Consider the following 12500-nt stretch of genomic DNA (forward strand, 5'->3'; position numbering starts at 1 on the left):
GTGTGACATCTGGAAATAGAAAGAAAGACAAAGAGACGTGGTGGTGGAATGAGGAAGTGCAGGAGAGCAGAAGGAGAAAGAGGTTGGAGAAACAGATTTGTGATAGAAGAGTATCTGTGAGAGTGAAAGGAAAGTTTATAGGACTGTGGTGAGACCTGAGATGTTGTATGGATTAGAGACAGTGGCATTGAGTAAAAGACAGGAGGTGGAGCTGGAGGTAGCAGACCTGAAGATGTTAAGATGTTCGTTGGTTAGTGACGACGATGGACAGGATTAGAAATGAGTTTATTAGAGGGACAGTGCATGTAGGACGTTTTGGAGACGAGGTGAGGGAGGTGAGATTGAGATGGTTTGGACATGTGCAGAGGAGGGACATGGGGTATATCAGTAGGAGAATGCTGAGGATGGAGCCACCAGGAAGGAGGAAAAGAGGAAGATCAAGGAGGAGGTTTATGGATGTTGTGAAAGAGGCAGCTGTAGAGGACAGGGGAGTATGGAGACGGATAATCCGCTGTGGCGCCCCCTAATGGGAGAAGCCGAAAGAAGAAGAAATGTTACTTGTTTTTATATCAGCGCTGATAATAAGCCCCGCCCACACCGGGCTGTTGTCGAATGAGAGTCGGAGCCTGCTCGAGCAGGCGGGACTCCAACGGTGAACTGTTTTCACAGATGATGCCGCTAAGCCACGCCCCCTTTCATACCATGAGCAAATTAGAGTCCATAGCTGAGAAGAAGGTGTGGTTTAAGAGTGGAGGGGTTGGTTTGGTTTTATTACACCCGCCTATATTTAAATATACGCCAATCAGAGAAGTTTGAGTTGAAAACAGGGCGGGGCTTCGAGAGTAAGTTGTTTTCGTGAGCGAGTGTCTGGTCGTTTTGTTTAGTCAGCCGGTGGAGTGGATGCGCCATGCAGTCTCAGAGCTGAGGGAGGAGGAGGCGGAGGAGGCGGAGAGGAGTGGAGAGGAGAGGGGGGAAAGCAGCCACCAGCTGAGGGGAGAAGGGCCGCGGCCGAACTCAGGAATTCAGCTCGGTGTCAAAGCCTCAGATTCTCACCGGGATAGAAAGCGGTTAAGTCGGTCGTTATGGAGGAGAAGAAGAAGGAGGAGGGAGAAGCGGAGATCCAGGAGCACGGGCCCGAGCACTGGTTCTCCAAATGGGAGCGGCAGTGCCTGGCCGAGGCCGAGCAGAACGAGCCGAGCGAGGAGGAGCCCGAGCAGAGCCGGCAGAAGCTTTGGCACCTCTTCCAGAACTCAGCCACGGCAGTCGCGCAGCTTTACAAAGGTCCGTAGAACCGAACCGCTCAGAGAGACTCTCCGGTCCGTGCTAAGCTAACCCGAGACCTAGCCTGCTAGCTAAACAAAGGGCATCGGGCCCACCGCGGGTAAACACCCTGAAACACGACCGGGCCGAGCTGCTTAACAGACTCGAACCGAACCGAGCATTTTATATTCCCTTTCTTTACAAGTGTTTAAAATCTAACGCGTGTCTTTTCCTCCACACCGGAGCTCCACACAAAGCCCTGCCCTGTAACGTTATCTCCTGCTAGCTATCGCTAATGCTAATTCCGGCTCGAACAGAAGCCCGGTTCGTTCCTAAACTCTGACCGGGGCGAGTTTACGGTCACCCCCGGTGTGTCCCACACCACACCCTGGTGATCAGTAGACGTGTGTCGGCTTTAACACGTCTCTCTCTCGGGGTTATTTTTTTGACGCTTATTATTTGGTGAAACAAAATGGCGCAGTCCTGGGAGGAGTTCCTCCGGGTGAAAATAACCCGAGACAATTTATAGCCGCCCGTTTACAGCTCGGGTTCTGCTGCCTGAGACAGACACACACACACACACACACACACACACACACACCCCGGAGTGGGTTCAGGGGCAGAGCGGATCAGAAATCCACCCCAGGCCGGGTTTAGTGTCGGGGTAAAAACATGTAAAGAAACAAAATGGCGAAAGCAGGAGGACTGAGAGGCCGGGCTGAGGTGATGTGTTCTGGGGGACATGGAGAGAAGCAGCGCGGCTTCAGAATCTTCACCTTCATTCCGCTTTCAGTCTCAAACCCGGAGGTTTAACTTTAATCACTCAGACTGTAAATAAACCCGTGTTTTATCCCGAACAGGCGGATTGTTTTGTCTGGTTCTTCCACACAGTCTGAGCAACTAAACCGGGACAAAATGGCGTCCAGTTCCTCAGGAGTTTATTTCACATTTTTATTATTATTATTATTATTCCCTCAAAATGAGTTGATTGTGAACACAGAAGTCTGTTTGAAGATTTTAATCGATTCTCAGTCTATCAGCACTTTCAGCACAAACACCACCAGATCCCTTCAGGAGGTGTTTAACTGTGGTGGTATTTAGACTGGACCCTGGTGCGTCTCTAACATGGTGCAGAGGGACGGAGGGTCATGATGTTTCAGGTGAATGATGAAGAACTTCCTGTCCTCTTTATTTCTCTTACAGATCGAGTGTGTCAGCAGCAGCAGGGGCTTTCTCTCTGGGTCCCTTTTCAGAACGCCGCGACCGCCGTCACCAACCTGTACAGAGGTACGTTTTAGGTGGGCACGTGTCCAGCGTGTCTTCTCGGACCATGAGCCGGGATCGGTGGTCTCACGTATCCGTACGCATTAATCCTTCGTCTCGGACTCGCCCCAATCCCTCACTGTGATCATCACGGTCAGGCGATCAGGTCCAGATAAGCGACACGTGGTCGTATACGTACACGTGTGCTGGACGTGACGTGTCTGTGTAACGTTGTCGCCTTGTTGCTATTTTTTAGTGTATTTGCATAACATTAGTTGGGATCATGCAAACACTCGCAACGATTTTTCCTCTCACAAACAACCAGACGTCCACGTCTGAACACACGCAGTCTGTTCAACAACCCTCACCTCTCACAACTCTGTCTGATTGTAGAGAAGGTGTTTAACTTCTTTATAAAAGACAGGTGGTGGAGCTGGAGGTAGCAGAGCTGAAGATGTTGAGATATTCGATGAACAGGATTAGAAATGAGTTTATTAGAAGGACAGTGCATGTAGGACGTTTTGGAGACAAGGTGAGGGAGGTGAGATTGAGATGGTTTGGACATGTGCAGAGGACAGGGGGGAATGGAGACGGAGGATCTGCTGTGGCGCCCCCTAATGGAAGCAGATGAAAGCAGCTGCTTGGACAGTAGCACATGTTTATATTGATGCACTTGTTTAAATCTATTCGAGCGTTCGCTTTTACATTTATAACCACACTGTTATTAAATGCACCTGTAATCAGCAGTGGTGTAATAATTATTCAACAAACCAACAACATAAACGTATTCACTTACTCACACAACTGTACTGGACCTGTTCCTGTTCTACAAAGCCAGCTTGGATTTGGTGGAAGTTCTCCTGCTATAGAGCACCAGCCCTTTTGAATGCTGACTGCACTCCAGGCCTCCTCACTTCTTCACTCCAGGCCTCCTCACTTCTTCACTCCAGGCCTCCTCACTTCTTTACCTACACAAGTTTTAAACCTGGAATATTTAAAAAATTTCCCATTGAAAGTTTTCGCCCCTTTGAAGGTGTCTGAGACACGTATCGCATCCCACACGCAGTAAACAGTAGATCAGTAGACCGTGGATCAGGTGAGATGATTCAGTGCGTGTTCTCTGTATGAACGGCGTGTTTGTGTTTGTCGTGCACAGAGAGCGTGGAAGTGCACCAGCGCAGCTACGAGTTAGGAATCCAGATCGGCCACCAGCGGCGTAACAAGGATGTCCTGGCCTGGGTGAAGAAGAGGAGGCGGACCATCCGGCGCGAGGACCTCATCAGCTTCCTGTGTGGCAAAGCCCCGCCCCCAAGGAGCTCCCGGGCTCCGCCCAGAATCGCGATGGCAGCGGCGTCGGAAACGAGCTCGTCTGTCGAGACGGACCTGCAGCCATTTAGGGAGGCCATCGCTCTCCACGGTACGTGACACCCACGTGTGTGTATGTAGTGAGACCCTGGAAAATGTGTGCGTATGTTGTGAGACCCTGTTTTAGTCTCTGTGTGTGTGTGCACGTTTGTGAGACCCTGTTAAGATCTGTGTGTGTGTTGTGAGACCCTGTTTTAGTCTCTGTGTGTGTGTGTGCACGTTTGTGAGACCCTGTTAAGATCTGTGTGTGTGTTGTGAGACCCTGTTTTAGTCTCTGTGTGTGTGTGTGTGTGTGCGCATTTGTGAGACCCTGTTAAGATCTGTGTGTGTTGTGAGACCCTGTTTTAGTCTCGTGTGTGTGTGTGTGTGTGTGTGAGACCCTGTTAAGATCTGTGTGTGTGTTGAGACCCTGTTTAAGTCTCTGTGTGGTGTGTGTGCATTTGTGAGACCCTGTTTTAGTCTCGGTGTGTGTGTGCATTTGTGAGACCCTGTTAAGATCTGTGTGTGTGTGTGTGAGACCCTGTTTTAGTCTCTGTGTGTACGTTGTGAGACCCTGTTTAAGTGTGTGTGTGTGTGTGTGTGTGCGCGTTTGTGAGACCCTGTTAAAATCTGTGTGTGTTGAGACCCTGTTTTAGTGTGTGTGTGTGTGTGTGTGTGTGTGTGTGTGCGCGTTGTGAGACCCTGTTAAAATCTGTGTGTACCTGCTCAGGTCTGAGCGGCGCTATGGCGAGTATCAGCATGCGCTCCGGAGCGCCGGGATCTCCTACACACCTGAGCGCAGGCTCCACCCCCGGGCGTCGCAGGAACGGTCTCCACGACGTTGACCTGAACACCTTCATCGCAGAGGAGATGGCGCTCCATCTGGACAACGGCACTCGCAAGCGTAGCTCCGCCCAGTGCAGTGACGTCATCACAGACTCGCCCACCCACAAACGCAATCGGATGATCTGATCGGACGAGAGAAAGAGAACGAGATCAGCAGAATCAGACAAACTTTGACAAAACGCCATTCGTCAGTCATCCTTCGCATCTTTACTCCGAAACGGGAGTCTCTCGTCTCGCGGCGGCCCGGCGCGTCCCTCTAATCCAGAGACACCCGAGCGGGAGGCGGAGCTCAGCGCAAAGTGCCCTTCCATGCGACTATACACACACACACACACACACACACACACACACACACACACACACATTTAATTCACTTTTCTGTTTGCGAGTCCAATTGTGGGAGAAATGATCCGTGTGCAAGTGATGTTATGACTGTGAGGGTGTGTGATGTTTGGAGAGTGTGCATGAACGTGTGTGTGTGTGTGTGTGTGTGTGTGTGAGAGAGAGAAAGATGCCTGCCTCCTCCAAACAGCGCCTGTCACTGCCCCAGCTCAGCTACCACACTGCGGCTTCAATACAAACAAAGTGTTTTTTTATATATATATAATTTTAATTTGAAATATTTACGTTATTTGTGTTTTTATTTCTCACATCAGTTTTTTGTTCGCTGCTCCAGAAGCAGGCACAAGTGCTCCAAATAGCAGTACTTAACTCTAGAGCATGACCCCGATCACTTTTATTATTATTATTTTTAAAAAACATTTTTTCGACTGTGAAGTTCTTGTCCCTCTCATGAGTTCATTCTGTAAGCTTCCACTCGTCCTTCTTCCACCTCTTTCTCCTGGTCCTCCTGGTCCTCCTGTTCCTCAGCACATCTCCGGTGTAACATTATGAAATGTAAATAACAGTAGGTGCTGATAGACTTGTGGTACATATTGTAAAAAAGAGCTGTGCAGAGACCATTGAATTGTTAATGTACAATAATGATTCTTGCATTAAAGAAATGAAGCTTTTAACTAAAACCTGCTTTCTGATGTCCTGCTCACGTGACCTCACGTGACCTCACGTCACCTTCACCTGCTGTCGGAAAACAGGCCTCATAACCATGAGCTTCACTGTAGATCGAGAGATACCATCACTATAACATTTACTTAATGTTTACATTTATTATAACCTGATGTTTATAGCTGCTATAACCTGATGTTTATAGTTATAACCTGATGTTTATAGTTATTATAACCTGATGTTTATAGTTATTATAACCTGATGTTTATAGTTATTATAACCTGATGTTTATAGTTATAACCTGATGTTTATAGTTATTATAACCTGATGTTTATAGTTATAACCTGATGTTTATAGTTATTATAACCTGATGTTTATAGTTATAACCTGATGTTTATAGTTATTATAACCTGATGTTTATAGTTATAACCTGATGTTTATAGTTATTATAACCTGATGTTTATAGCTGCTATAACCTGATGTTTATAGTTATTATAACCTGATGTTTATAGCTGCTATAACCTGATGTTTATAGTTATTATAACCTGATGTTTATAGCTGCTTATAACCTGATGTTTATAGTTATTATAACCTGATGTTTATAGCTGCTTATAACCTGATGTTTAGTTATTATAACGTGATTGTACTCGCTAGTTAGCAGATGTTTACAGCTACTATAACCATTTGGTGTTTATAACCACTATAATGTGATTATAGCTAGTGTAACATAGTGAGTGAATGTTTATAGCTACAATGTGATTGGAGGTAACAAACGTTTACGAGTACTATGACGTGAGTGAAATTGTTTGTAGCTACTATAACCTGACACCAGGATATTTCTTGACGCTAAAGTATGGTGACGTGACGTTTATAACTGCTATACCGTGATGACTTGAGGAAACTAATGTTTATAGCTACAGTAACGTGATGGGAGGTAACAAATGTTTACTATGACGTGAGTAAACAAATGTTTCTGGCAACTCAAGTGAAGACGTGATTATAGCTACTAGAACGTGATGTGATGTTTATAGCTACTAGAACGTGACGTGATGTTTATAGCTACTAGAACGTGACGTGATGTTTATAGCTACTAGAACGTGATGTGATGTTTATAGCTACTAGAACGTGATGACCTCATCGTTGAGCTGTTGAAGGTAACGATCACACAAGCTCCTCACTAACGACCTCAGACCTTCTCTCACAGAGCAGCAAACTGAAGAGCAGATGATGAATCTGATTGATGAAGGTGATTTCCTACGTTAAACACGGCACTTTTGTGGGGTAAAGCAGCCCCGAGCGAACTCAGATCACACGCCTTATTGTTTAATCGCTTTAAAGACAGACATTTTGATCGGTTTGCTTTCGGGTCGACTTTCATTAAAAAGTTTCACGGACAATTACACACACAATAAAACCTCGAGCTTATCATCCATTAACGTCACTTATTTCCCTGATTCACTCAGTTAAATATAACTAATCAGATGGCAGCAGCTGGAGGAGATAACGGGGGAAATGGGACGGTACGAGGTGTTCTGAATACTGATGAAGACTGCCGAGTTCTCCTTTAACTCCGGCGTCATGGAGGAGAGGAAGCGGGGCTCGATTTTATTTCTCCTACTTTATACTGAAAAGCTACTGACAATGTGTACAAAACTTGTGATCTGCTGTTGAAGGTGATCAGAACATGGATACGACTAAAACACTGAACGTTTCTGGTCACTCGAGCACTTTTTTATGAACATCTCATTCCACAGTTAGTCTTCAGGTGCTGTTATAATGAGCTTAACTCTTCTGGGAAGATGTTCCACTAGATTGTGTTGAGATTTGTGGAGGTTCTTTTGGACACAAGGGCGTTGGTAAAGTCAGGTACTGATGCAGGTGAGAAGGTGAGGAGGTCTGGGGTGCAGTCAGCATTTACAGTCATTGTTCAACAGGGATGTGGGTCTAGAGCAGGAGATCTTCCACACACTTGCATTCCATTCCAAAGCAGAAGTCATGGAGCTGGTTTTGGGCAGTGTCCTGCTGGAACAGGTTTGGGTCTCCTAGTTCAAGTGAAGATTAAATTTCAACTGTGTCTTTGTGCTAAAGGTTTGATGATGAATCACATAAAAAAGTCAGATGTCCCGATACCATTGATGTGGCGTATGGCTTGGTTAGCATTAGCATGTCATGTTTGAGATGTCTGTAGGATTCATGTGGAATGATTAAAGGTCAAATGTTGGAGATTTTCTTTAATAGCTTCCTCAGGATCAGTACAGCATCAGGAATTAAAGACCTGTTTCCTGTAAAAAATTATGTAATTATAGTTTAATAAATATTTTGGATTATTTAAAAAAAATAATTCTTATTTGTTCAATATTCTTATGATCATATGAGTTTTTTTTTACGTTTATTTTTATTTTTTTTGCTGAATAAATTCCTCATTTCCTGAGTCGAGACTGATGTTAAATTCAATTCCCCTCCTGAAGGAGCTGCAGCTGAAGGATTTATTTATGCTGAGCAGAAGTTTCAATTAAAGTTTAAAAATCAAAGGGAACCCTGGGTAGAACCGGCTCACAGCGAACTCTCGCTCTCTCGCCGTGAATGCTAATGGACGTCTGCACAAATCCTCCGAATGGTGAGACGCGAACTTCATAGCATTTCCGAGCCCACATGCTTTGCGAAGGTCTATAAACCTCCTAAGAAGGAGTCTCTAGTACAGGTTTTTGTTATAGGCCACACCCACTTGCTGCTTTAATCCAGTGCTTGGTCATGCATTTGCAGATGTTTTACTTGAACTAATCCACCTCTTAATCCAGTCATTATGAGGCCACATCTACAGAACCCATCAATATTAGAGAGAAACACAATGAACACAATTAAACACATCTCCTTTCACTGGAGCCACGACTGCACCTCCCACATACATCATCTCCAGCAGAAGCATCCATATTCACCTCATCACATTCCCTGCATTTTTGTGCGTTTTTTTTCTGTACATTACCGTTTTTCTGGATTTGTAACGAAGAACAGGACAGAAAACACAAAAAATATAAGATCAGAGATGAAATTCTCAACACTACTTGTTCAGCCGCCACATCATGGAGTTGTTTGTATTCATCATAAGAACATTTCAATGTCAATGTTCATGTTGATCAAAATATATTCTACTGGTTTTACCTGAATAGTTTTAACCCCCAAAACATCTCAGCTTCAGTTCATTACATTAAGTCATTGAATGTAAAATGATTAAACCAGTTATTAGAATCCGTGAAGCTTCAATTTCTATAAAACATTTTTTGGGGGTAAATGTGTTGAACTGATGAATTGTGCAGATGAATCTTGAATGTCACTAATGAAGGCGACTGAAGAACCAATAATCAACCAGTTCTCTAAAACAGGTCAAAGGTGAATCTTGTAAACCCTCAATTAGCGACAAACAGAACAAAACCAATCAATGGATAATAACGAAGTATGTAGTCAAATTAATACATTTGTGCTGCTGAAATTTATTGACGCCGTACAAAGAAATTCAGGCTCATTCTCATTCACTTTTGAGAGATGAACTAAAGATTTTGAGAAAAGCACAGACTTTTAATAACAATAAATCCGACATGTTGTTCTGTTTGTACAAGTTGCTTTGAAAAATGCACTGAATTGCAAATAATAAAAAAAGAAACGCACCAAAGCAAATGAAAAAATCCACATGAGTATATTTGAGATTGTGCAGTTTGCTACAGATGAGCCCTGGACTAGTAAAGCTTTTGACCATCCAATCAATGGACGTGGAAGCTGATGTTACCGCTAGAAAGCCTCAGAGTCTCCAACTCAAAATCTGATTGTTTAAAGCAACAGCCTTCAAGCAAAAAAGGATTTTGGTGCTCCATCTAAGGCTTTCACTTGAAGAGAGACCCAGAGATTTGCTAACTCTGCTTGTTCCAGTCCATGGAACGTTCCAGAACATGGGTACAAGAGAACGTTCTGGGAGTTTAACTCCGCTCCTTTGGTTTTCCGTTCTCCTGCTGTATTACTCACTAGATTAAAATCTATAAGAACAACACCACACACCACTAAATATCTCACTCAGAACATCTTGTGAATCCATCAAAAGAGCCCAGAGCCTCGTTCTCGCTCATATCGAACGTCCGGTTTGTTTTCCTGCTCTGCTTTATAGATCAACTCCAGGCCTTTTCCTGCTATTGTGTCTGGAACAGCTTTTTTATCCAAAAAAATGGCTGCAGGGAATGTTTTCCATCAAAGCTGGAAAGATAGGGTTTATCACAGACATATAGAAACAGACACCCACACACACCCACACACCCCCACACACACACACACACACACACACACACACACACACACACACACAATGCTCGGCCTAGAGGCTCCATCTGATGCGTAACAGAGATATCAGCTTTATTTCAGCACCGGGAGCTGTTCATTGTGTTTGTCGTGTTTCAGACTGCAGAATACAGTAGACACGGGTACACGGCACACCAGAAGTATTGGGACATCCGACTTCTCCACCCATATGTGGTTCTTCTCCAAACTTTTAGTACAAAGTTGGAGGCACACAACTGTATCCCATGTCTTCGGATTCTGTAGCATGAAATTTTGCCTTCACCTGAACTAGAAGACACAAACCTGTTCACAAAGCCACCTCCCATTCAAATCTTCTTCACATGGGTTGGAAGATCTACTGCTTTAGAGGTCCAACCATCTTGAACAATGAATGAAAACGCCTAATGCACCCCAGGCCTCCTCGCTTCATCACCAACATCAGTACTTGACTTTACTAACACCTTTGTGGCTCAATGAATCTCCACTAAATCTAGTGGAACATCTTCCCAGAAGAGTGGAGCTCATTATAAAAGAAAATAGAGACTAAACTTGGTCAGGTGTTCACAATGGATGGATAGACGGGTGGATAGATGGATGGATGGATCTTTGTCAGTGCAGTCCAGCTCCTTAGCAATGAAACGCACATTGCCATCTACCACAAGTGTGAATAAAGGAGAAAAGACCAGAACCCCCACCAAAAAGTGCTCCTGCATTTCTCCCTCTAAGTGTCTGCTAAATACTTCCATTCACAGCGGCATTGTGGGTAACGTAGGAAGCTCACACACTAAAGGTTAACATGTGAAGCCGTTCATGCCGAATCGACTCTTCTTCTCTTGGCCAAGACGATCACCATAGCAACACACTACATATATGTTGGTGTGATGCGTTGCGTCCCATGATGCAACACGCCATGGCCTCTTTTAACAGCTCATTAAAGGCGGACGTGTCAGGTGGCCACAAGGGGGCAGCAGTGACTAGAAGAACGAGTGCGATCGATTCAGGGCTCAGAAGCGTTTACTCTGTCACACACACACACACACACACACACACACACACACACACACACACACACACACACACACACACACCATTTGCATCAGATTGTTTCTTTTTATCTTTCTTTTTTCACATTGATGATGTTGGCACAAGAACCAGGTGATCCTGAACGCTCTCACGGCAGAGAAACGAGGCCAGAACACGGAGAGGAGAGATGGAAAGATGGAGGGATGCATAAAAAAAATGGAAAGGCTAAAAAATCTGTGCAGGCAGGATGAGAACTCGCCCAGTGAGGACAAATCACAAACACCAAGGCTAGATGTGTGGGAAGAGAGAAAGAGAGAGAGAAAGAGAGAGAGAGGATGAAAAAGAAGGCCACAGATGAGAGCTGAGAATTACGTAAGCATGTCTATGTGAAATCGAGTCGAGAAGGATGGTGAGCATAAACGAAGAGAATGAAGTGAAGGAGGTAGAGGAGGTGCTGGGCTCCGAGCCTCAGAGTGAAGCTGCCGCTCCTCTGAATAAAACTGAAAGGTGATCTACGGAGTTTCGGATGGCGATGTTCCTGCTCGGTTCCTGGTAGAGCTCTTATCAGGCACGTCCCATTAGATGGACACCCTGGAGCAGGCCTGGGACCTGCTGGAGACGCAGCAGCTCAGTGGGCTAAAGTGATAAGATAATGACAAGGAAAGTGACAGGCTTGAATAAAACCCCACTGGCTGCCTCCGTGCCATCCATCCATCCATCCATCCATCCATCTGTGCCATCTGTCCATCCATCCATCCTCTGTCCATCCATCCATCCATCTGTCCATCCATCCACCTTCTACCTCCTTAGATACAATTAGATGATTTCTCCACAGTGCCAGATTCATGTCGTTGCCTCCACCAAGCCCCGCCCCCCAAAAAGACTCGCTGAATAACAACGACACGAATCACAATTGTTATTACGATAAATCAAAAGAATTTTACTGGATGGAAATCTTTACAGAAATAAATAAATTATATATTTATTTATATATATATATATATATATATATATATATATATATATATATATATATATATATATATATATATATATATATAGTATTATTGATTATTGATATGAATCTTCTTCCTCCAGTTAGGAGTCTCCACAGTAGATCATCCAGCAGTCTCCATCTCACTCCATCCTCTACATCTGTCTCTTTCAAACCAACATCAGCACATCCATAAACCTTCTTCTTGGTCTTCCTCTTTTCCTCTGCGTTCTTCTACTGATATCCCCCATATCCCTCTCCTGCACATCACCAAACCATCTCAATCACCTCATCTCCAAAACGTCCTCCAAAACGTGAACCGTCCCTCTAATAAACTTTTTCTAAACCATACAACATCGCAGGTCTTCACCACCATCTTATAAACTTTCCCTTTCACTCCTGCTATCACTCTTCTCTCACAAATCACTCCAGCTATCACTCTTCT

At 44.5% G+C, this 12500-nt stretch overlaps 1 protein-coding gene and 1 long non-coding RNA gene across 2 annotated transcripts in view; one reads left to right on the top strand and one right to left on the bottom strand.

The window, feature by feature from the left end:
- Positions 1 to 883: 883 nt before the first annotated feature.
- Positions 884 to 5735, top strand: zgc:77849 (UPF0472 protein C16orf72 homolog). The gene is made up of 4 exons (XM_046837823.1): positions 884 to 1281; positions 2464 to 2547; positions 3680 to 3940; positions 4598 to 5735. Exons 1-4 carry the CDS (start codon positions 1083 to 1085, stop codon positions 4837 to 4839), a joined length of 786 nt encoding a protein of 261 aa, XP_046693779.1. The 5' UTR covers positions 884 to 1082; the 3' UTR covers positions 4840 to 5735.
- A 1692-nt stretch (positions 5736 to 7427) lies between these two features.
- Positions 7428 to 12500, bottom strand: part of LOC124378255 — a 13403-nt gene continuing 8330 nt past the window's right edge. The window contains exon 2 of the long non-coding RNA XR_006924189.1: positions 7428 to 8000. This is a non-coding gene — a long non-coding RNA (uncharacterized LOC124378255). The remainder of the gene's footprint in view (positions 8001 to 12500) is intronic.

This window comes from Silurus meridionalis, chromosome 24 (assembly GCF_014805685.1).
Source record: "Silurus meridionalis isolate SWU-2019-XX chromosome 24, ASM1480568v1, whole genome shotgun sequence".
In the NCBI taxonomy this organism is placed as follows: domain Eukaryota; kingdom Metazoa; phylum Chordata; class Actinopteri; order Siluriformes; family Siluridae; genus Silurus; species Silurus meridionalis.

Bases quoted from the DNA above. Each gene is read 5' to 3' on its own strand.
- zgc:77849 (XM_046837823.1), top strand. From the start codon at position 1,083: ATGGAGGAGAAGAAGAAGGAGGAGGGAGAAGCGGAGATCCAGGAGCAC. The intron at 2,548-3,679 runs GTACGTTTTAGG...TGTCGTGCACAG, and splicing joins CGTCACCAACCTGTACAGAG to AGAGCGTGGAAGTGCACCAG. The intron at 3,941-4,597 runs GTACGTGACACC...GTACCTGCTCAG, and splicing joins GGAGGCCATCGCTCTCCACG to GTCTGAGCGGCGCTATGGCG.